The sequence below is a fragment of the Hemitrygon akajei genome, chromosome 5 (genome assembly GCF_048418815.1).
Source record: "Hemitrygon akajei chromosome 5, sHemAka1.3, whole genome shotgun sequence".
NCBI classification, from domain to species: domain Eukaryota; kingdom Metazoa; phylum Chordata; class Chondrichthyes; order Myliobatiformes; family Dasyatidae; genus Hemitrygon; species Hemitrygon akajei.
The window spans coordinates 140,106,083-140,132,423 of record NC_133128.1 but is presented as its reverse complement, the minus strand read 5'-3'; the positions used below and the strand labels follow the sequence as shown (position 1 = coordinate 140,132,423).

The window sequence follows — 26,341 nt, the reverse complement described above, 5'->3', positions numbered from 1 at the left end:
CCTCCTACCTGCCAGCATGAACATCCAACTCACTGACCTCCGTTGATACCCCTGCCCCCCACCCTTACCCCCATCCCTATCTATTATTTTAGTCTGGTTCTCTTTCTCTCTTTTTTTCCCCCTTCACTATAATCTCTCCCCAACCCTACCTTTCTTTCTCTTTTATTTCCCATAATTCTCCACCTTCCCCCAGCCCATTTCCCTCCAGCCTATCACTTCCCAGCTCTCTACTTTATCCCACCCCCCACTTCTCATCCCCCTTCGACCATCCCATGTTACTTCACTCCTGATGAAGGGTTTTGGCCCGAAACGTTGTCACTACCTTCTCTCATAGATGCTGTCTGGCCTGCTGAGTTCTGCCAGCATTTTGTGTTTTTTATTTGGAATATAAGATTAACTTATTTTCTGATTTATCTAACTAACCCATTGCATTCGTTGTGTAAATTATCTTCTAGATTGGAAGAATATGGGAAAATATCAGGGTACAAAATAAATTGGGATAAAAGTGAAATTCTACCCCTTACTAAAGGAGATTATAGTCAATGTCGATTTATAACTCAATTTAGATGGCCGATAAATGGTATAAAGTATTTAGGTATAAGAGTTGATAATGATATAAAGAATTTATGTAAACTAAATTATTTGCCATTATTGAAAAAAATTCAAGAGGATCTTGATAAATGGATGATGTTACCAATAACATTAATAGGTAGAGTCAATGCTGTAAAAATGAATAGATTCCCTAGATTACAATATTTATTCCAAACACTACCAATACAATTACCGCAGAAGTTTTTTCAAGAGTTAAACAAATGTGTGAGGAAATTCCTTTGGAAAGATAAGATGTCAAGAATATCGTTGGAAAAATTGACATGGAAATTTGACCTAGGAGGGTTACAATTACCAAATTTTAATTATTACAAAGCAAATCAACTTAGATTTATTGCTTTTTTTTTTGATGAAGATAAACCGGCATGGATTAGAATAGAATTAGATAAAATAGGAGAAAATATACCAGAAGATTTTATATATAAGTGGGAATCTAAATGGATATGGGCAAAGAAAGAATCTCCTATACTAAAACATTTGATTGATTTATGGAATAAGATAAATGTTGATGATGAGATAAAGAAATCTTTATTAGCAAAGAGACCTTTAATTCAAAATAAACTTATTCCTTTTACAATGGATAATCAACTTTTATATAACTGGTTTCACAAAGGGATTACATATATAGGGGACTGTTTTAAAGGAGGTATATTAATGTTATTTGACCAATTAAATAATAAATATAAAATAGTAAATAACACTCTTTTCTGTTATTTCCAATTAAGGGCTTATTTAAGAGATAAACTGGGTCAAACAATGTAATTGCCGAAACCTAATGAAATAGAAACTTTAATTCATAAAGGAAAAATTAAAAAAAATATTTCTGGTATGTATAATTTGATTCAAAAACAGGTAACTAAACAAGGAATTCATAAGTCAAGACAAAAATGAGAAACTGATTTGAATATTAAAATTGATGAAACAAGTTGGTCAAGATTATGTCTTGACAGTATGACAAATACAATAAATGTTCGACTAAGATTAGTACAATATAACCTTTTACATCAATTATATATTACACCACAAAATAAATAGATTAAACTCAAATTTATCTGATCAATGTTTTCGATGTAATCAAGAAATTGTTACTTTTTTTTACACTTTACTTGGTCTTGTTTTAAAATTCAACCTTTTGGGACAAATTTAAGAGTTTTACTGGAACAAATTATTGGAACACAGCTTCCACACAATCCAATATTATTCTTACTAGGTGATATTGAAGGGATAAAACCGAAACCCAAATTGAACAAATATCAGAAAGAGTTCATAAAAATTGCATTGGCAGTAGCCAAAAAGGCTATTGCAGTTACTTGGAAATCGTATTTATACTTAAGTATAGATCATTGGAAGAATTAAATTTTCAGCTGTATTCCACTTGAAAAAATTACTTATAATTTAAGAAATAAATATGATATTTCTGAAAATTTGGTGCCCTTATTTACAAAAGATAGGATTAAATATATAGGTGCTCCGAAGATAAAATTATTGGTCATCTGGGGGAAAGAAACACACACACACATATATATATATATATATGTGTGTGTATATATATATATATATATATATATATATACATACACACACACACACACACACATTAAAGCTTATTTGAACTCCATGGAGCATGTGGGGATCTTCCGATATCCAGGCAATCTTTCTTTTTTTTCCCTCTTTTTCTTATATATAGGGATATGTTAGGGGGGAGGGGTTAAGGGGACGGGGAGGGTTGATATATATATATTTTTCCTTCTATTTTGTAACCTATTTGAAAATTCAATTAAAAAAAACAGCAAACACCTCCTCCTCTGTAATCTGTACAGGGTCCATTATCTCACCGTTGATTTGCCTCACTTCCATAGACTGTGTCCATCTCCCAAGTAAATACTGATGCAAAAAAATCCATTTAAGAACTCCCCCATCTCATTTGGCTTCACACGTAGATTACCGTTCCAATCTTCCAGAGGACCAATTTTGACCCTTGCACTCCTTTTACTCTCAACGTATGTGTAGAACCCCTTTGCCTTGTCTGCTAAAATAACCTCCCGCTTTCTTTTAGCCCTCCTGATTTCCTTCCTAAGTTATGACATAGGAGGCACCCATACGGTCCACTGAGTTTACAGTGGCTCACATCACATTCACATACCCACATTATCTTTCCCTGTCACCTCATCTACCCACATCCACATCAATTCCCTGCCACATTCTACCAGTCACCTACACACCAGGAGCAATTCGGTCTGGGCTATCAACCTACCAGCCCACATGTGGAGCTCTATCCAATGCTGTACTGTGCCAAGCCTCTGAGTCCAAGCCCACTTCCTCCACCTAGACCCCTCTCTTAGCAATCAGAATCTTCCTGCTGGCTTTGATACCCCTCCAGTCTCTTGCATACCTCACTGGCTGAGATCACCCTCATTTGGTCGAGAGCCCACAATGACACAAGTATCTCTCTTGGACATGAGGACGTGCCTCACCCCTCTTGCTCCAAGTACCCAGGTATCACAGCTTTAAGACAAGTTGGAAAGGTTGTTCTGCTAATGGACTGTTAATAGATTTTCATCACTGGTCCTGAATATATTTCCGAATGCAGACTACAGAGTGTATGTAGGTTTGCGATGGCAGTCAGGGAAAGATGAGCTGCTTCCTCAGAGTGTGCTGCAGGATGAGAGGTGTGGCCTGCAGTTGGTTCAGTTGCTCATTTCTTAACATCGTCTTCCTATTCACCTCGGTAAGTATTGAAATCAAATCCGACCTAGAGACAATGTGGGGAAAAAGTCAACTGCAGATTCAGTAAAGCACAAGAACACTTCACGGACTCCCCCAGCACAGTCTGTGACTCTTTAAACATCCCCAGGGCAGAGTAAGACTCTGCACAATGGCTTGAAGTCTATCTGCAGTAACTGTTGGGTTTTAGGGTTTAACAAGAGTACCTATTAAATCCTGAATAACCATGAACATTTCCAAACTCAGATGAAAGGTCACTGACCTGAAACCAACTACTTCTCTCTCCACAGATATAGCCTGATCTGCTGAATATTTGGGGTTTTTTTAAACCACACTGGCAGAGCTCTAAGATTGGTGAATTCCAAGGCTCTGGGCATATACTGTGAATCCACACCAGGCTCAGGAGTCACATGAGGTAGTTCTAACTGCAGTACTTACTTGTGTTGATATTTCCGCAGATACTCTGACAGAGTGCGCATGAAGGAGGATGGCTGTTGAGGTGCTTGGTGAAGCAGGCTCTGAGAAACCTGGCAGCAACACCACAGGACATCTGCTTCCTGAGGGACTAATTCCTCGCAGTGATTGCCATCAACTTGAATTAGGTCTCCATTACTCTGGGCACTGGGCAGCTCCAATTCACCATTAGCTGCAGCTCTGAGGAAATCCTGAACAAAGAAGAGCCTAGGTTTGCCCACGAGGGAGCGGCACTGCTGCCCTTTGAAATAGTGCTGGATTTGCTTAAAGGGAAGTCCAGGCTCATTCCCATCAACTGCAAGGATGCAATCCTGCGTGCCACGGCTGATAATGCAGCAAACAAAGCAGTCAAGGGCAGCCAGGTCATTCTGCTCCGATGTTTCCTTCAAAATCTTTTCCATCTCGTTCAGTTCAACGTAGAGATGGAGGAGGACATTGAAATGTAGTGCCTCAAATGTCTCCTTTAACAGATCTGGAGAAACAAGCCAGGAGTTAGTACATGAAGGAGAGAGGGGTGGGGCAGTTAAATAGGGAAATGAAGGAAGGAAGATCAAAGCACAAGTGAAGGGAAGCAGGAGATTGGTGTTAATAGACTCATACATAGTGTTAATGCTCAGCCAACAGAGGAGTTAAATAGCTGAGCTTTATTACACATGGAAGGGGAATGTTATTAAATGGAAATGCAACAATAATTAGTAAAAGAAAGAGATTTAATTCACTGCTGGAGGTGAGATTTAATACATGTGAATCAGAGGAAATTATACATTTGTAATTGGCTTATTACTGATACTGGCAGTGAGATATTGGGAAGCGGGGTGGATACGCCTCCAAAGGAGGTGTATGGCGCTCCTTCCCTCTGCTAGCCTGCAGATCACTCTTGGGAAAGGTGTAGCGCTTCTAACGGTCATATGAAGCCATGGAAGCACATGGTGGATAGTTGTATGAGCAGATGGTATGCTCATACATCTGCTCATAAGTCTTAGTTATGTGACCACTAACGCCAGACAATCTCTGAAGAGTATTGATAACAGCTGAGGTCACCTGTAAAGACACTGCCCAGAAGGAGGCAATGGCAAACCACTTCTGTAGAAAGATTTTGCAAGAACGATCACGGTCAAAGACCATGATCGCCCATGTGATACGCCACTGATGATGACGACGACGACTGAGATATAGTGAAAAGATTTTGTTTGCATGCCATAGAGACAGATCATTCCATACACAAGCACTTTGAGGGAGTATAAAAAGCAAAGAAAAACAATAGCAGAATGCAGAATATAATTTTAAGAGTACCAGAGAAAGTGCAGTGCAGGTAGACAGACATGATGCAGAGGCCATGACATGGTAGATTAGGAGATCAACAGTTCACCTTTAATGTACAAGATGTTCATTCAAGAGTCTTACAGCAGCAGGACAAAAGCTGTGTTTGAGCTTGGTGGTGCATCTACTGCCCAATGGAATGAGCAAGAAGAGAGAATGACAGGGGTGGAAGGGATATTTAATTATGTTGACTGCTTTCCTGAAGCACCAGGAAGTACAGGCAAGGTCAACCAAGGGGAAGCTGGCTTTTGTGAGAATTTGGGCTGTATCTACAACTCTTCTTGTGGTTCTGGGAAGACCAGCTGCATACCAAGTTGTAATGTGGCCAGATGGGATGATTTCCATAGTGCATCTGTAAAGACTGGTGAAGGTCAACAGGGTCATGCTAAAATTCCTCAGCCTTGTAAGCAGGTGGTAACACTGCTGTGCTTTAATGGCCATATTATCTACCTGTTCAGTGTGTTTCGTGGTAATGGAGAAGATTTTAAAAAAAGGAATGAGGTAGGGGTTAATAATGTGAAAGTCTTGATGAGCTACAAACAAGTGGTATTGTACACAGCAATATGTGGAGTGGAGGTGGTAGGATTAATATACTGTATACAATGCACAGGGGAGTTAAGGAGGGGGCTAAATACATAATAGATGAAGACGTACTGTTGACCAAGGGGAGTAACAATGGAGAGGAAACTGGGAAAAGGGTGAGAGGGTAGGGGGCAGAGTTAATATACAGAAAACCGAACTTCATGTGGAGAAGGGTTCATGATTAGTAAATGGAGATTAACAATCAACTGCATGGGATTAATACACAGTAAACTGGGCTGATGCACTAAGACAGGGCAGTACACACCATGTAGAGTGAAGCCTACAGCACTCACCTGCATCAGTTCCAATACAGTCAATGATTAAACAAAGGCCAAATGGGTTACTCTGCATCTTGTAAGCTTCCAGTCTGTTCTGTAACACAAAGAACAGCATCATAATAAAATACTCATATTTAGCACAGTGCTTTCCACCTGATCACCTGCTCTAGTGGTATTGGGAATGATATCAATGTTCACTTGTCCCAAAAGGGGTGGTCCTTTGCTGTTTTCCCAATCGGCCACAAGCCAGAGCCCCAGGGGGAAGGAACAGTGTCCATTTACTGGAAGGCAGTAGCTCTAACTTTGTAACAGTCCTTCAGGACTTCAGAAATTCAGCTCACGTCTGTACACAAGTCCCCAGACTGCTACTGAACCCTCGATCTTCTGACTCAGTTTCCAACTGCATGACAACGTGAGATGATAGCAGCCACTGTGAGTTAGTGTCAGCACTGGAGTGCTGTACCGGGCAACAAACTGTGAATGTATTCGGACTTTCATTACCAGCATTAGCTGCAGTCTAATGGGTTTAAGTCCTACTGGAAAGTCTTGAGACAAACACAGTAAGAACATGCTCAGTGTTTGAAGTACCTCTGCTTAGAGATGAGAAGTTAAATTGAAGTCTGTTTGCTCCCTCTACTGAATGATACCATTTTGAAGAGGGCAGAGGAGTTTATCTCAGTGCATTGGCCAATATTTATCCCTCAAATCATTATCAGGTCTATAGCATTGCAATTGCAAGAGTTTGTCATATTTCCTATGTAGCAAGACTGCATAATACAATTCACTGGCTATAAATAGGACTTTCAGGCTATCCTTGTTCCTTCTCCTTCAAGTACCCCATTGTGAATGACCCTTTTGATAACGAGCACTCCCCAATACATGCAAACTCCCCTGTGTGTTCCTTAATATGTAACCAGCCCGAGGAGCAATCACTTAAAGAGTGTCCCTGCCCCACCTCCCACAGCACGTGACCAAATGCTACCTCCTCACAATGAGATATCCATCTCTGGCTGGAGGGACTTCCACTGAAGTATAAGTATTTGCACCCCAAAACCCACCTCATGTGTGCCTACTGCTACCTGCTGTACCACATAGCTTGTTCTTGGAACAGTGGCCTGAGCTGACTCAGGCACTGGACTGCTCAGTTCTGTCACATTAGGCTCCCCAGCTGCAGAAGGAAAACAGACAGGTTGAACGAGGTAGTTCATCACAAACTGTAATACATTGAGCTTCCACATCCAAATGAAGAAACATTTAACAATAAATCTAAGCCAAGTGAAAAAAGGCCTCAATAATTTGGGAGAAAAGCATATATTCTCATTGCACGAAGTGGCATTGCCCAAGTTCTTAGTGCAGTCAAAATCTGCCAGGTGAAGGCCAAGCAAGGTTGTACTTTCATTCTGTCCATGATCAGGTACCCCAGTTGAAACCTCACTCACTCTACTATTATTGAGGTGCTGAGAATCCTGATGTATTTCACTTGTTAAACCACTCCACTTGTCCTGATCTGAACCTGAAAAGACTGCATCGCTGGAGAAACGCAACACAGCAGACGATTTCTTCTAAAAGTCCCTACTGGTACTTAGCCATCACTCAAGCAATTTCCTAGTCCCCTGGGCTCACCCCATTACCTTATCCTTAACTTCTATCAAACCTATGATTAAATTTCAAAATAATCTTTGCTTTAAGTATAGCCTTTGACGATGAATTCACAAACTCGCCACAATCTAATCACACTTTCCCTACATACTGCCAATCCATTGATCATTAATGTCCAAATAGAGTATGACACACATATATGTAGCTGTTAGACATGGAATGGTTTAATTAAGCATACATCAGAAACTCCCCTACACTAGGTACAGAGATTAACATCAATATTTAGTCATTGTTACTTACGTAACCTTGGGCAATTGGAGGGAGCACACTGTCTCAATAACCGGGTTGTAATCACAGGCTGCACAGTGCTCAACTGGAAGATGAAAGAAAACAACAGCACAGAGTTAAGACAGTCTCAGATAACCTCGAGATTTTGGAAGGCAGAGATTATTAGGTTAGTCACATCTAGAGACAGACGAGTCAGAGACACAGTTGAGTAATGTTGATGAGAAGGGAATAAAGAATGGATTTGGAATTCAGCTCATCTTTGGATCAAATACAATGCTGCTGTGGGAAGTCTGGTTCCGATTCAGACAGGGATGGGATCAGTGGCAGTGGAACTGAACTCTTGTCAACCATACAAAATCTCAGTAACCACACACCACTAATTCCAGTCCACGCCAGTCCTGACATGAAAAATTATCAAAGACCATGCCGGTGTAAAGCATGAAAAGGGGGAAAGCATAGGGGAAGGAAGAAAAGTAAAACAAAATGTTTTATAAATATTTTCAAATCTTTTCAGAAATTCCTACCCAAGGTTGTTCAACGTGACCACACTCCTGCTGGGGAACAGAAACAGGAATGACGTTCTGATAGGCATCTGACCTTCTTATACATTCACCTGAGAGTAACAGACAAACAGACAGAGGGGAGACAGATAACAATATTGTCATTAACACCATAATTTATTGTGAGTTGCTCCAATTAATGTAACCCCTGCAATTTATTGCAACTATCCTTAACAAATGTACACCCTACAAAAGCCTGCCGCTCACTCTGAGCTAAGCACCAACATGTGCATCCACAAGGCCCTTCCACATGCAGTGACATGAACACGTACGGTAATCCAAACAGCTCTTTCACAACTGTAGTCAGTGGAGTTTGTTAAAATCTAGGTACTGTGTTTTAATGCATGAAACACAACCTCTGGGTGCATACACGAAGGGCCTACACACAATGATGAAAAACAAATACAATAAAACCCTGACAACCCAGCATGCTATGACTTTATTGCTGCCAGAATAACAATGTGCCCTCACTACTGGATGTTATAATATCTCTACAGTTTTAGATGTTACACAGTGAGATGATAAATTTTCCAGCAAACCAGGTAAATTGAAAAGGGGCATGGGAAGCCAGCATCCCAGTGAGTGGAATGGGAGCATGGAAATCACAGCTCAGATGAGCAAGACTTGAACCCACATACATCTGACATAGGGATGAGAGTGCTGAATCAGGTAACATAGTCACCTATAGCCAATATAACCCCGCAGAATCTTGTAACTGCCTTAAATAGAACAGTATAGCCCAGGAACAGGCCTCTTAGCCCACGATGAATACTGCAGTAACATACATCACCATGACTACCTAAAGCATTCCAACCAATCCAATCACCTCCACAAATAATGACTCACTTTAATCCAACATAACACATTGAGGATAGTTGCATTGTAACCTCCCCCCCCCACCAAAGCAACCCAGCCCCCTCTCCCATCGAGTACTTTCCAAAAATTGGGTCTTTATTCTGCCAATTACCCCTGGGTAGCTAGTCTGTAGCTCCGAAGCTTTCAAGTGAACAGATCAAAATCCCAATCCAAGAGCACCATAAGTGGGCTGATAAACACTGACTGAGTCATGCCTCTAGATTCAGTAACAATCCTGTGCAATTTGATGAACATTCAAATACAGTCTACATCTGTGAACGTCAGTCTGATCCGTTCCCAGGTTGACAACAATCTTGTGTTTATCTTTTTTTCCAGCTTGTCAACTCTGCACTGTTTATTGTCAAGGGTTTGTCCAGTTTTTCAAGGATTCCCTCTCCCTAGTGCACATCTTCCTGGCATTTACAACTTACCCCATTCCCAGTGTGTGTTTACACCTATTGCCTTAATATTTATTTTCCATATGCACTCACGCATCTGCTTGTGTTTTGAGATCTTCCTTTTCAGATCGATTCTCCGAATATTGGTCAGGCATTCTTCCACCACAGCCAAATTATTCTCATCAATTTTGCCACATTTCTCCAGTTCAACAACCAAATCTAAGAAAGTCTGGCAGGAAAAAGGACATCTCCATTAGCTCAGGAGTAGTACCCAACACTTAGCTTGCAGAACCTATGAAAATGCTGACCTAATATTGCTGTCCAATAGTAACAGATAATCATTATGGGGAGGTGAATTTCAGTAATCTCTACCACTCAAATACTAATGGGGTTCAAGGATCTTAAAGGAAGTGACTACAGATATAGTAGATGCATTAGATGTAATTCAACTAAAACCCCTTCCTAATCTCTGGGTCCCCAGAGCATTGGAACACTACTGAAGTAATGCCAGTCTTCAGGAAAGGAAGGAGACTGGAAGCAAGAAACTATACATCAATAGATCTATATTCATCACTGGGAAAATGCTGTAGTCCATTATAGATGAGGTAATAGAATTTAGGAAACTAGAATTTAATTATAGTATTTAGAAAACTAAAAGCTTTGGAACTATAGGCCAGTAAATCTAACATCCGTGGTTCAGTTACCAGAGAGGGTTCTGAATGTAAAGATATACCCACATCAGGAAAGATAGGTTTGAGTAGGGGAAGTCAATGTGGCTTTGTGCACAGGGGATTTTTTTTTTTTAAAAAAGAGCACACTTGACAGAGTTTTTTTTTTGATGAGGTGGCCAAGCAAGTTGACTAAGGTATGGTGGTAGATATAGTTTATATGGACTTCAGTAAAGCCATTGATCCAGTTCCACATGGTAGGCTTCTATGGATGGTCAAGGTGCATGAATCCAGTGAGAGTTGGCTAATTGGATACACAATTGGCTTGATGGTAGAAGGCAGAGGGTAATGGTGGAAGGTCGTTTCTTGTACAGGAGATCCATGTCTATTGGTGTGCCTCAGGGCCAGTGCTGGACTCACTGTTGTTCAGCACCTGTATAAACGATTTGGATAAGAATGTACAGGGCACGGAAGAGAAGGTTGAACGAGTTAATTGCTGCAATGAAGAGGCTGGTGTGTGAAGGAAGGTGGAGCAGGTTCAGCATATAATTGTTGGAGTATAGAAGAACAAGATAATCTTAATTAAGCACAAAAGATTTTGAGAAAGGTTGACAGGGTAAGTACTGAGAAGGTGCTTTCTCTGATAAAGGTAAATAAATCTAAAGGCATAGTTTCAACCGAAGGGATTGTCCATTTTAAATGGAATGAGGAGGAATCTGTTACTGTAAATTTCTGGAACTTAGGCAGAGTTAATGGATGTTACTAAGCAAGGATCAGCAAGGCATTTTAAACAATGAGAGAGTCAAGGGGCCTGGGGAGAGAGCAGGAAATGGTGCTGAGGCCAAGATTGAATAAGCCAGGATCTTCCTTGTGGAACTTGCTTGAAAGACCAAAAGGCCAACTCCTGTGATACCGTTATCACCAGGAACAGCAGTTTCACAGTAAAATCTTCTGAAACAGTCAAAGCTGGCTTGAACTCATTAATGTATCATATGTTTTCAGTCTACTCCCACCCAAAACCGTACACAGGTTTTTTGAGCTTGGTTTGTATCCTGGTTTTGAACAATTGGAGTCCAGGCCATTCCAGGATTAGGAACTCTGACTTTAGAGAACTCTGGGTTAGAAGAGCATGATCCAACCTCTCCCAGGATTTAGAAGATTCTGATCCCGGAACATTTGTGGGGTAGGAGGGCCTTGAATGGCCTACGATCACCAATCTAATCACATTTATAAGATATAATTCCAGCTGGATCTAAGCTTGAGGTAAGTTTGACCCTAAGATTGGGAGAATCTGTTTGAGGTGTTTTTGGTTTTCAACCAATTTGCTTTGAGAGTTCCCAGGTTCAGGAGACTCTGACCCAAGACTGTGCTTGGGTGAAGAGTAATCTGATCCCAGATCATCTCAGATGTCAAACACACTGATACTAGTCCTCCCCTGTCTATTGGATAGTTTCTGGATGATGAACAGACCAATCTTAACTGTAGCCAATGATGAAACCTAATTCCATCTATAACTGAGTGCTAATCACTCTAATCCCCTTTAGACCTAGCAAAGAATGATCCAATTCTGCCTGTGCTCCAGTTCAATAGACAATAGACAGTAGGTGCAGGAGTAGGCCATTCAGCCCTTCTAGCCAGCACCGCCATTCACTGTGATCATGGCTGATCATACACAATCAGTACCCCGTTCCTGCCCTCTCCTCATATCCCTTGACCCCGCTATCTATAAGGGCTCTATCCAACTCTCTCTTGAATGCATCCAGAGATTTGGCCTCCACTGCCTTTTGGGGCAGAGCATTCCACATATCCACCACTCTCTGGGTGAAAAAGTTTTTCCGCATCTCTGTTCTAAATGGCCTACCCCTTATTCTTAAACTGTGGCCTCCAGTTCTGGACTCACCCATCACCGGGAACATGCTTCCTGCCTCCAGCATGTCCAATCCCTTAATAATCTTATATGTTTCAATCAGATCCCCTCTCATCCTTCTAAATTCCAGTGTATACAAGCCCAGTCGCTCCAATCTTTTAACATATGACAGTCCCGCCATTCCGGGAATTAACCTTGTGAACCTACGCTGCACTCCCTCAATAGCAAGAACGTCCTTCCTCAAATTTGGAGACCAAAACTGCACACAATACTCCAGGTGGGGTCTCACCAGGGCCCTGTACAGCTGCAGAAGGACCTCTTTACTCCTATACTCAATTCCTCTTGTTATAAAGGCCAGCATGCCATTAGCTTTCTTCACTGCCTGCTGTACCTGCATGCTTACTTTCAGTGACTGATGAACAAGAACACCTAGATCTCGTTGTACTTCCCCTTTTCCTAACTTTACTCCATTTAGATAGTAATCTGTGTTCCTGTTCTTGCCACCAAAGTGGATAACCTCACATTTATCCAAATTAAACTGCATCTGCCATACATTTGCCCACTCACCCAACCTGTCCAAGTCACCCTGCATTCTCATAACATCCTCCTGACATTTCACACTGCCACCCAGCTTTGTGTCATCAGCAAATTTGCTATTGTTACTTTTAATCCCTTCATCTAAATCATTAATGTATATTGTAAACAGCTGCGGTCCCAGCACCGAACCTTGCGGTACCCCACTGGTCACAGCCTGCCATTCCGAAAGGGACCCGTTAATCGCTACTCTTTGTTTCCTGTCAGCCAGCCAATTTTCAATCCATGTCAGTACTCTGCCCCAATACCATGTGCCCTAATTTTGCCCACTAATCTCCTATGTGGGACTTTATCAAAAGCTTTCTGGAAGTCCAGGTACACTACATCCACTGGCTCTCCTTTGTCCATTTTCATAGTTACATTCTCAAAAAACATAATACAACTGGTGAGGCATGGTGATAGGAGACAAAACAAAAGCAATGAAACACGAGAACAAGAAGTAGACCAACAGAACAGGAATCGTTGGAAAGCACATGTCTTTAGAATGGTTTTCTGGTTTAGGATATGTTTAAGATATCAGCAGAATCCAGGATGAGCAGAGAGAGAACGTTTTCAGAGAGTTAGTTTTCAAAGTGCAGCAGGAATGTTTTTGATCAAGTTGCAGAGCAATCTGGTTTATTGTTCTAAATTAAATCTCTGAACTGTAACTATGAGCAATCAATTGCCTTGTTCATTTGGACAGTTGAAACTCATCTGAGGTGTGACTGAAGACTGATAAAATACTGTTGAGGTCCACTCCTATCATGCAAGAAAAATCACTGGGTTAATAAAACTAAGATGCAGTTTAAAGTATCTGATCATGTATAAAGTTATCCATTTGCATCGCTTGTACTTCACAGCTACAGACTGTGCAGACAGCCCAGGAACAAAGCCATTACCTTCACTGTTTCCAGGCGGCCTTTTGGAATTTGACAACTCAATAAAAATAAGACGGATCTCAAATCTTCTTGCGAGAGGTCCTCACTGATGTTCACCAGCAGTTGTCTGTGGCAAGGATTGCAAATCATCAACAAACCACCAATTCATTATTCTGGAGCACAAAGGGCCATCACCCTCGCCCCCCCCCCCACCCCACCCCACCCACTCCACAGGCTTAACAATATTCTAAAGGAGCACTGGACAGCACATCCAGAATAGCTATAACACTAGTAATATACTTTAAAGGACCAAATTACACAATGATTGGGGTAATTTCACAGCTGTACATCATGTTAGTAAACCTGAGACATATAGACCATGGAGCCACCTTGTGGGTTTGCAACACATATTCACTGGAATTCTGGGGCTTCACGGGTTAAGTTATGAGAATACATTGCACCGACCATGCTCCTATTCCCTGAAGCTGTTTAAAATTGAGCAATTTTAAATTATTTAGGTATTGTTAACATAGATGGAAAGACGCTAATTCCTCTCTTAGGAATTGGACTTAGGCTGTTGAGGAGCATTTGTCAGAATGCCTTTTTACAGACTGGATCATGGAAACACACAATTCCCAACCTCTAGTTGGAACTTTGTGAGGACTGTTATGTATTTAATATTTCAAAAATGTTTGAGTAATATTATAAATATATTGTTTGAGTAGGCATTCTTGATCTTTAAATAATTCATTACGCTTTATATGTATAAATATGTGAATTGCATATGTCATTTTTCAATCTTTTTTATTGATTTGCAAATAAAGAATATACAAATACAAATCGAAAGAGGAGTTTAACAAGTAGATAATATAAAAGACATATAAACAGCAATATTAAAGACAAAAAGCATATAATATCAAACTCAAATAGGTAATATATTATGCTGTTATATATACAATGGTCAGAGAGAAATTACAACTCCTCATAGCAATCGTAAAAAAAAAGATTGGAAATTTTATTGATAGAGTAAGAAAAATCCCACTAACTAAACTAAAACAAAAACGAGAGAAAGAAAGATTGGGCAGTCCAAATGAGGATAAACTTAAAAAAGAAAGAGAGAGGAAAAAAAACACATCCTTCCAGTCATCTCTGAACCTTCATGGACAAGGATATACTCCAAAGAGAATAAAGAAAAATAAATAAATAAATAAATAAAGATAAATTAAATCATGTGAAAATATTGAATAAAGGGTCACCAGACTTGTTCAAAATCAAAAGATGTATCAAATGTTCGGCTTCTAATTTTCTCCAAGCTTAAACATGACAGGATGGAGGAGAGCCAATAGAAAACAGTGGGCGAGTTAGATTCTTTCCAGTGTAGCAAAATAGCTCTCCTAGCCAGTAAAGTTGAAAGAGCTATCACATGTTGTGCGGAGGCAGACACTTTGCTTGCTTCCTCTGGGAAAATCCCAAAAATTGCTGTAAGTGGATTAGGTTGAACATCCATATCTATAACTTTAGATAATATTCCAAACACATCCCTCCAAAAATTATTTAAACTTACACATGACCAAAACATATGGGTTAGAGTAGCCACTTCTGCATTACATCTATCACAAATAGGGCATATATTAGGAAAAATATGCGCCAATTTATCTTTGGACATATGGGCCCTATGTACTATCTTAAACTGAATTAAAATATGGCATGCGCAGATAGATGAATCATTAACTAAATAATAAATTTTACTCCATTGGTTATCTGAGAGTGAATGTTGAAGTTCTACTTCCCAGGAGCGTTGAACCCTATCATTAGGCGATGTGCGAGCATTCATTGTTTATAAATGATAGCTATTAATCGTTTTTGAAAAGGTTTAAACTGAAAAATAACAAGCCAAATTTGAAGAGCAGATCAAGGGGTAATTTGGTAAAAAATCACGTAAGAAATTCCTAACCTGTAAATACCTGAAAAAATGTGTATTAGAGATATCATATTTATCCATTAACTGTGAAAAAGACATTAAACAGTCTTGTAAAAACAAATCTAAAAAAGTTTTTATTCCCTTAATTTTTCATGTTAGAAAAGCCTTATCCAAAGTTGAGGGTTTAAAAAAAGAAATTAGAATAAATATTACTAGAAAGTAAAAAATCATTTAATTCAAAAAATCTATGAAATTGAAACCAAATTTTTAAAGTATGTTTAACAATAGGGTTAAGAGCTTGTTTACCTATTCTGGAGAACGAAAAAGGAAGAGAAGCTCCTAATAAAGAAGTTAACGAAAACCCCACTACTGAATTTTCCTCCAGCTGTAACCATGAAGGGCGATCTTGATCGTCTATATCATAAATCCAAAAAGTAATATAGCGAATATTAATTGCGCAATAATAAAATCTAAAGTTTGGTAAAGTCCTCCATCTTTTTTTGATTTTTGCAATAAAAGTTTATTCACTCTAGAGCTTTTATTATTCCAAACATAAGACAAAATCAGAGAGTCTATTTTATCAAAAAATGTTTTTGGAACAAAAGAGGGAACTGCTTGAAATATATATAAAAATTTTGGTAGAATAACCATTTTTATAGCATTTATTCGACCTATCAATGACATCGACATAGGTGACCATTTGGAAAGCGCCTGTTGAGTATATTCAACTAATCCCTCACTGTCGGATAGTAAAAGAAGAGGCATTTCTATATTTCTTAGTCCCAAAACCCCTTTTGTACACCTTAATAGACAATAGACATACTACTACTGATTTCATTGGAAGATATTTAATTGTTACTGGTTTATTATGCGAGCAAAAGGTAGCTCTGGTGTGTGTATACGCACCTAATGTAGATAATACTGATTTTTTAAATAAACTTTTTTCAGAGTTACCGAATCTCAATGAATATAAGCTGATCATGGGTGGTGACTTTAACTGTTGCTTAAATCCGGCGATTGACAGGTCATCAACCAATCTGTCGCTTCCTAATAAAGCGGCAGCTTGTATTAACTCTTCTTTATTAGAATATGGCCTTGTCAATATTTGGAGATATAAATACCCCAGTGATAAAGATTTCTCCTTTATTTCCCCCACACGTCCATCATAAGTATTCCCGAATTGATTACTTTTTAGATACACATCTGTTAAACTCCGTTGTTGAATGTGCGTATGACATCATTGCGCTTTCAGATCACGTGGCAAAAATTAACCCTTAAGCTCCCGGATAGATTTTTGAAAATCTCACAGTGGAGATTGAACCCCGTTTTGTTACAGGATCCAGCTTTTGTTAATTTTATTAAGGAGCAAATTTCTATATTTTTTTGAATTTAATACAACTGAAGGAATGTCAATTTGGTTATATGGGACACCTTGAAATCTTTTCTTAGGGGTCAGATAATCTCATATTCAGCAGCCTTGAGAAAGAAAACTAAAGCGGAATTGTCAGTGCTTATTAATAAAATTAAACAGATAGATAAAGCGTATTCAGTTAAACCTACTGAAGACCTATATAAAGAAAGGGTCGAACTTCAATCACAGTATGATTTACTTCTGACCTTTCCCATAGAACAGCAAATTTTTAAATCTAAAAGTTTATTTTATTTACCTGGGGAAAAATCTGCTAAACTTTTAGCGGGTCAGTTAAAAGCTGGGATGGTCAGAAGACAGATTTTAAAAATTTGCTGACCAGATAGAACAGAAACTTTAGATCCTTATGAAATTAATAAGATATTTATGGACTTTTATTCTAATCTTTATAAATCTGAATTCTCTGATAGTAATATCACTATGAATAGATTTTTGCAAAGGTTAAACATACCTCAAATTTCGATTCAAGATGTTGATATGTTAGATGCACCTATTAAACTAGAGGAGATAGCCAAGGCTATATCCTCTTTGCAATTAGGTAAAGCTCTGGGACCTGATGGTTATACGGTAGAATTTTATAAGACCTTTCACGAAACACTTACATCACATCTTCATCAAATGTTTACTGATTCTACATCTTCTGGGAACCTTCCTAAAACTTTTTATGAATTGCAAATGTCATCATATTATCAAGTGATACCTGCATACCTCGTTTAAAGTAAACCTAAAGTTAGACTCGCATTGCAGACTCCTGGGTCTTCCTTTGAATTAGCTTAACATTTTGAAGTTACAAAACATTAACAAAAGTTTTGTAAAATATAGATCTCAGAAAGACCGTAAGACACAGGGAGCAGAATTAGGCCATTTGGCACATCGAGTCTGTGCTGTCATTCCATCTTGGCTCATTTATCATCCCTCTCAATCCCATTCCCCTGCCTTCTCCTCCTAACCTTTGATGCCCAGACTAATCAAGACCAATCAACCACCGATGTAAACATACCAATGACTTGGCCTCCACAGCCGTCCATGGCAATGAATTCCATAGATTCACCCCCCTCTGGCTAAAGAAATTCCTGCTCATCTCCGCTTTAAATGGATGTCCCTCTATTCTGAGGCTGGGAACACATCACCTCCACGTCCACTCTACCCAGTTCCTGGGGTAATTCTCGTGAACCTCCCCTGGACACTCTCCAATGCCAGCACATCCCTTCTCAGATAAGGGGCAATAAACTGCTCACAATACTCCAAGTGCTGTCTGACCAATGCCTTATAAAATCTCATGGATATGGGTTGCAGGTGAGCAAATGAGACATGCGTTGGATTTGGCTGAATCGAATCAAAGGCCAGAACAGTCTTATGGGTGAATGTTTCCTTATTGTTGCATTATTTACATGAATAGTTTGACATTCTTACATTCAGATTGATCCAACAGTCCATTATTTCTCTGAGTTGTTAAACATTCCCGTTCTAATATGACAGTAGGGAGAGCTGTGGTGGGTATGAATTTAGTTGGATTGTTAGCCAGTAGACTCAATGGGCAAAATGGCCTCCTTCTATGTTGTAACTGTTTAGTACTTGACCAATGCAGGCACTGTGCTTTCCCTTGATAGCTTACTCTCCACTTCCTTCACGTCAATTCTGATTGCACAGACAGCTATTAAAAATATTATTATTTGCAAAGCACCCAGGGGGAGAAATCCATTTTCTCTGTTAAGTTTATTAGGATACTGGGGATACTGTGCTTTAGGAAACTACATGAAGTGCATTAGCTATGGGGAAAATGCATTTAAAGATATAAACAGTAAATGAGAAATGACCGAGTAGAATCAGGCAAAATCTGTACACAGACATGATGATAGCACTTTTCTTTGGATTAAGGGAAAGAAGGGATTTGGGGTCAGTGTAGGAAAATGGAGCTGAGATATAAGATCAGGCATGATTTTACTGAGCAACCTACTCCTGCTCCTATTTCTATTGATCAAACATTGTTACATGGTTTTACCTGTACGAAGACACGTATCCTTCACCAGCTCTCAAATTATTCTCCAAACGCATTAGGTCTACCTTCATTTTCTTCAGGATATCAAGCCTCCTTATCTGATAAAGCAGTTCACTCAGAAGATCAAGCCTCAGCAGGTTCCGCTTGCTCAGAATTTCAAACAGTTCTTTCACTTCCCCAGTCACCGGGTAGCCTTTAACAAAATCTGTGCACAGAAACACAATGATAGCACTTTCCTCTTGGGATAGTTCAGCAGCTATCGCCATGGCCTCTTTTCTGATCTCCTTATCACCTTGAGCAAACATTGCCAAAAAATGGAGCAAGCTTCCTCTCAGCTCCTTGGAGGCTAATATTCTCTCAGGAGTTATTCTCGTGTTGCAATCTCATTCCAGCTGACATCACCAACTTCTCCTTTTCAGTTAGAAAAAATCCAGAGACCTGAACAGGGAAATAAACATGTTAACCAACCACTGTCCTTATTCACTGAGTCATCCTAATATTTCTGTGTCTCATCACAGATTTGACAGTAAAATGTTATTTTTTTTAAAATTCTAAAGCTGCTTTTGTTCTGCTGGTCTCAGTGAGAACAAAACAAGTTAGAGAAGCAGGAATATACCATTTGATCTTTTGTGACTGCTCAGCCAGTTTTTTTTTAAATCCTTTGGCTCAGTGTTGCTCTCCTGCATTAAACTCAGATACTGTCAATCTCATTCTCTCTGTTGACTATGCTCAGTGACCAAGACTTCACAACCCTCTTAGGTAGAGAATTCTAACAATTTATAACTCATGAAAAAAGAATTTTCTTCTCTGTAAATGGTTGATCTCTTGTTAAGAAACTGGGACATCAGTCTTGAGACACCCCATCCAGAAGAAATAAACTTGTATTGGGACCCATAGAAATGTTCATACTTCTGTGCTCAAAACATATGCTGTCACAATAGTGCCTCAGGATTCAAGAACAAAGAACACTTTGAGGACATCATTTGTCTCAGAACATAATAATTCCACTGGAATTCCCCAGAGAGAAAAAACACATCACCACAGTCCTGCTCTCTTTAAACTGAAAAAGCCCTTTTCCCATTCTTCATTTAAAGTCACCAATGCACCACTTCCCAAACTTCCTTTAAACTCACTGGTTCACAGGAAAAGTTTTTGGCCGTCTCTGGGTTCATTTGATTTTTACAGATGTCCATAAATCAAGCAGATCGATGGGACTAGGCAGAATAGTTAGTTCAGCATGTACTAAATGGGCAGAAGGGCCTGTTTCTGTGACTCTATAATAACCATACCTCCACGGTACAGCAATAAAACACATGGGTAAGAAAGATTAATGACTAAAGGTGGGGGAGGAGAGGACTCTGTGGCCAGACTCTGCTCTAACTCAATCTACAAGTTTGCAGATGATACCACTGTAGCAGGCTAGATCTTTAACAATGCTAGGTCAGCAAACAGGAAACAGATTGACAGTCTAGTGGCACAATAGCAAGGTAACAAGTTTTCCCCCAATGTCATCAAAGCAAAAGAGCTGGTCATTAATTTCAAGTGAGATGGAGTGCATATCCCTGTATATATGATGCAGAGATGGAGGTGGTAAAGAGCTACAAATTCCCTGGTGTAAGTATCACCAATAGTTTGTCCTGGTTCAACAGTGGAAACACTTTGGCCAAGAAATCATACTAGCACCTCCACATCCTCAGACGCCTAAGGAAATTTAGCATGTCCCCAGTGATGCTCACCAATTTTTAGAGACGCATCATAAAATGCATCCTATCTGGATGCACCACTGTTTGTTAAGGCAAATATTCTACCCAAGACTGCAGGATTACACCTAAACCATCATGAAAACGAGCCACATCTCCACTTTGTCTACAGTTTCTCCTGCCTTGGGGAAGCAGCCAACATAATCTAAGGCGACTCCCACCTTGGCCATTCTCTTCTCTTCCCTTGCATCAAGCAGAAGAAACAAAAGCTTGAAAACATGCCACACCAGGCAGCTTCAATCCCGCAAAGACTATTAAATGGACCTCTTGACTTTGTGTTCCTCACACTTTACCTCTACTGAACTTTCTCTGTAATTATAACGCTAAATTCTGCATTCGGTTACTCATTTTCTCTTTGTATTCCCTCAGTGCGTTCATGTTTGGAATGATCTGTATAGATGGCATAAAAAGATTTTCACTGCTCTTCAGTGCATGGCAATAATAAACCAATTACCATATGTCCGAACAACTTCTGAATTTAATGCCATGGGAAGTTGCTTGTATGTAGGGCTGTCTATAAAGTCAATTTCTGTAACCAGGACCTGTACTATAAGACCATAAAATTATAAGACATAGGAGCAGAATCAAGCCATTTGGCCCATCGAGTCTGCTCCGCCATTCAATCATGGCTGAACTTTTTTCCCTCCTCCACTCTACTCCCCGGCCTTTTCCTTCTAACCTTTGATGCCATGTCTAATCAAGAACTTAATCAAGCTCTGCCTTAAGTGCATCCAACAACCTGGCCTCCACAGCTGCCTGTGGTAATAAACTCCATTTATGTTCTGTGTTTTAAATGGGTGCCCTTCTATCCTGAGGCAGTGCCCTCTTGTCCTAGACTTCCCCACCATGGGAAACCTCCTTTCTACATCTACTTTGTCTAGGTCTTTCAATATTCGAAAGGTTTCAATGAGATCCCCCTTCATCTTTTTAAATTCCAGTGAGTACAGATCCAGAGCTATCAAATGTTCCTCCTATGATAACCCCTTCATTCCCGGAATCATCCTTGTGAACCTCCTCTGAATTCTCTGCAATGCCAGCACATCTTTTCTTAAATGAGGAACCCAAAACTGTTCACAATACTTTAGGTAAGGCCTCACCAATGCCTTATAAAGCCTCAGCATCACATCCCTGCTAGACCTTTTGAAATGAATGCAAACATTACATTTGCCTTCCTCGCCACTGACTCTACCTGCAAGTTAACCTTTAGGGTGTTCTGCACAAGGACTTCCAAATCTCTTTGCATCTCAGATTTTTGGATTTTCTCTCTGTTTGGAAAGTAGACTGCACATTTATTTCTACTACCAAAGTGCATGGCCATGTTTTTTCCAACATTGTATTTCATTTGCCACTCTTACCCATACTCCTAAGCTGTCCAAGTCTTTCTGCAGCCTACCTGTTTCCTCAACACTGCCTGCCCCTCCACCAACCTTCGTATCATCTGCAAACTTGGCAACAAAGCCATCTATTCCATCATCTAAATCATTTATAAACAGCATAAAAAGTAGCGGTCCCAACACCAACCCCTGCAGAACACCGCTGGTCACTGGCAGCCAACCAGAAAAGAATCCTTTTATTCCCACTTGCTGTCTCCTACTAATCAGCCAATGCTCTAACCATGCCAGTAACTTTCCTGTAATGCCACGGGCTCTTGACTTGGTGAGCAGTCTCATGTGTGGCACTTTGTCAAAGGCTTTCTGAAAGTCCAAATATACAACATCCACAACATCTCCTTTATCTATCCTATGTATAATCTCCTCAAATAATTCCAACAGGTTCATCAGGCAAAACTGTCCCTTAAGGAAAGCATGCTATGTCCTATCTTGTCCTGTGTCACCAAGTACTCCATAACCTCATCCTTAACTCCAACAGCTTCCGAACCGGTCTATAATTTCCTTTCTGTTGTCTTCCTCCTTTCTTAAAGAGTGGGGTGACATTTGCAATTTTCCAGTCCTCTGGCACCATGCCAGAGTCCAATGACTTTTGAAATATCACTACTAATACCTCCACGATCTCTACCATTACCTCTTTCAGCACCCTAGGGTGCAATTCATCTGACCCAGGTGACTTATGCACCCTTAAGTCTTTTGCACTCACTTCTCTTCCCTCACACCCTTCAACATCTGTCACACTGCTAGTGTCTTCCACAGTAAAGACGGATGCAAAATACACATTTAGTTTATCTGCCATTTCCTTGTCCCCATTATTATTTCTCCAGCCTCATTTTCTAGTGGTCATATATCCACTCTCATCCCTCTTTTATCTTTTTTTTTTAAACACATACTTGAAAAAGCTTGTACTATCTACATCATAGCTTGGTTTCATATTTAATCTTTTCCCTTCTAATGATTCTTTTAGTTGCTCTCTGTAGTGTTTCAAAAGCTTTCCAAACCCTCTCTTCCCACTAATTTTTGCTTCGTTGTATGCCCTCTCTTTTGCTTTTGCATTAGCTTTGTCTTCCCTTGTCAGCAACAGTTGTACTATTTTGCCATTTGAGTATTTCTTTGTTTTTGGAATACATGTATCCTGCACTCCTCATTTTTCCTAGAAACTCACACCACTGCTGCTCTGCTGGCATGCCTGCCAGTATCTGCTTCCAATTTACTTTGGTCAACTCCTAATTCATACCACTGCAATTCCCTTTAATCCACTGAAATACTGCTATGTCAAATTTCAAATTGAGCTCAATCATACTGTGATTACTGCCTCCTAAGGGTTCTTTTACCTCAAGCTCTATAATCAACTTTGATTCATTATATAATTCCCAATCCAGTATAGCTGATCCCCTAGTAGGCTCAACATACAATACTATATAACATTTATAGAAAGAAATTGAACTATGCTGGATTGTTAATAAAAATATAACAAGTCCTTTACTAATATGAAGGTATGCGAGCAGAATATCCACAGGAGTGAAACCAAACATATCTGGTTCATATCCTTGTCAGGGAGAGGAGCAATGCCTGCAGCAAGGAAGTATTCCTTGATATAATTTTTTTGTAATAATGCTCATAACTCTGGGTTATGTGTTTTTGATTTCTATTTTTTCATTACAGTATAACAAACAGCACACCTCTCACTGTCAGTAGAAAGACACTAAAAACATAAATGGATTTACCTCAATCCTATCAATTTAGAAAATCTCATCCAGCAAAACGTTTTTCCAGGAATAATTTCCTTTTGTAAATTGCACCAGTCATGATTTACATAAGTGATATGCTGTAAAAAGTCTGAAGTGAAATTTCACAAAAATCACAAAGGCTTGGCCACATGGCCTACACGTTATTTTCCACAATGTCCTTCAACAGGTAGCGTGAATGACATATTGTTTGTTACAGCAAAAACCAGGTCAATAAATTTAAAAGCCAATGGCATAAGCACACAAATTTCCTCAATATTTATATTTTGGTGATTTCATCTTCCGAGAAGTATTGATGGAGAGTGGTAGAAGCTGTTCAGCTCTTCAAATTTTTGCGAACATTGAACAGCGGGGAGGAGGGGATGACTGTGGATGCTGGAAATCTGAACTAAAGCAGAAAATGTTGGGAACACTCAGCAAGTGAGGAAACATCAACGGAGAGAGAAATATTTTACATTTCAGGCCAGGAACAGATATACAACCCTAAAGCCTTTATTGTGTTAACGCGGGGAAGAAGCGCCCGCCGAGTCCGTGCAGCCCTAGTTGGGCCTACCACTGATCCAGCGTCACCTCCATTATACCATAACACATTAAGAGCAGAATTGGACCATTCTTTCGCTACCCCTCTCAGTCCCATTCTCCTACCTCCACTCTGTAACCTTTGACACCCCTACTAATTAAGAATCTATCCACCCTTGTTTTAAATATGTCAAATGGCGGCCTGCACAGCCTTCTGGGGCAATAAATTCCACGCACTGGCCGCTCTCAACGCCATCTCCGGCCTCTCCACAACAACTAATTCCCGGGCGGGCTTCGGGCCTGCGCTCGGTTACCGCCCCCACTTAGCGGAGCTCGACTACAAATGCCCGCGGGATGCCCCGCACGCTGAATCTCACCCACCGAAGTCACGCTGTTTGATATCGACTCTCGGCTGCTGTTCCGCCCCTGCAAACGAAAGTGAAAGCGGTTGTGCCTTAGGCAAATACCGATTCAGACTCCGCAGTCAATAACTCTCAAAACTCTGGGTGGGTTTGGACATTCCTTACTATTTTAAATACATCCGCTAACCAGTTAACCCTTTTACGACCACAAAGTTGTAATCTCTTCGTGCAGTTATAAAACACCTTTGGACTTTCTGATTTTACTTCTCAGTATTTTTCCCTGCCCTCTCAATGCTTTCCTAGTTTTCCTCTTTTAATACCATTCCTGTACTTCCAATATTAGGCAGAGCTTTGTGCAATATTAAACTCTTGAGGTCTTGTAACAGCGTTTGTGAACAACCTTGCAAAGGGAGATCCCAGCGAAGAGAAACGCAGTGAGAGTGATTGATTTTCTAGCAAGTAGTAGCACCAGTGTAGCGATCTGCCAGTCTGTATGAAGAAACAGGTTTTTTAAAAAGTAAACCTTTTTTTGCGCCTCATTTTGGCTTTGAGCACCTTGTCTTGAATCTCCTTTGTAATTGCTTCCATTGCTGAGACTTTTCTACTAGACTACCTATTGCTAAGTGATTTCTCAATCTCATAAAATTGATTTGCCCCAACTAAGAACATTATTTATTTTATTTGTCCTTTTGCGTAACTATGCGGAATCTAAACAAGTTATGATCACTTAACACAAAATGTTCTACAACCATCTTCCCACTTATCTAGCTCCATAACTTGAAACCAAATAGAACATAGAATGTAGAAATCTACAGCACATTACAGGCCATCCGGCTCACAATGATGTGCCGATCATTTAACCTACTCTAGGAACTGCCTAGAATTTCCCTAGCGCATAGCCCTCTATTTTTCTTGGCTCTAAGAGGCTCTGAAAAGACCCTATTGTATCCACTTCCACCATCATGCCAGCAGTGCATTTCAGGCTCCCACCACAAATCCTGAAATGCAATTGCAAGAGATTCAACAAGATCTTGTTAATTTAAGAATTGTTTCCTGAATTTCTTTTATAATTGAACTTAATTCCAGTTAATATGAGGGTGATTAATATCCCTTGCTTTGTGTTGCTCTCTATTGTGCGATTGGCCCCTTTTAAACTTGTATAACTTCATTTTATCTTTATAATGTCACCCCTTATTGCAGCTGTGTTAACCTCTTCAGCCAATACTGATGGACACTCTTCTCATTCAAGAGTCTCCTGAAACATTTATTTGCTTCATATACTTAGAAATTAGCCACTCCGTTTCGGAAGCACTCCCTTGAACTGCGAGGTAATCATTTACTGAAATATGTGATGAGTCACTCACCATTGCAGATGAAATACAGATGTCAGTTCACCATACAAGATATGCCCTCTTCTCATTGCTACCATCACGGAGGAGCCTGAAGACTAATACTTAACATTTTTGGAACAGCTCCTTCACCACTATCAGATTTCTAAACTGACTATGAACCTCTGAACACTACTGTAATATTTTGATCTCT

The 26,341-nt window shown here is 39.8% G+C and overlaps 1 protein-coding gene across 3 annotated transcripts; it reads right to left on the bottom strand.

Moving 5' to 3' along the window:
• Positions 1-1,118: 1,118 nt before the first annotated feature.
• On the bottom strand, positions 1,119-24,954 carry cflara (CASP8 and FADD-like apoptosis regulator a). 3 transcript variants are annotated; one of them, XM_073046655.1, is made up of 11 exons: positions 24,819-24,954; positions 19,026-19,460; positions 15,901-16,008; positions 13,695-13,800; positions 9,781-9,916; positions 8,399-8,487; positions 7,887-7,959; positions 7,046-7,155; positions 6,003-6,081; positions 3,772-4,279; positions 1,119-3,361 (listed from the first exon to the last, which is right to left on the bottom strand). In XM_073046655.1, exons 2-11 carry the CDS (start codon positions 19,325-19,327, stop codon positions 3,232-3,234), a joined length of 1,641 nt encoding a protein of 546 aa, XP_072902756.1. In that variant the 5' UTR covers positions 19,328-19,460; positions 24,819-24,954; the 3' UTR covers positions 1,119-3,231. The 3 variants fall into 3 exon arrangements, with proteins under 3 accessions (XP_072902756.1, XP_072902757.1, XP_072902758.1); XM_073046656.1 differs by having other exon boundaries at positions 7,067-7,155; XM_073046657.1 differs by lacking the exon at positions 15,901-16,008.
• Between the last annotated feature and the right edge of the window lie 1,387 nt (positions 24,955-26,341).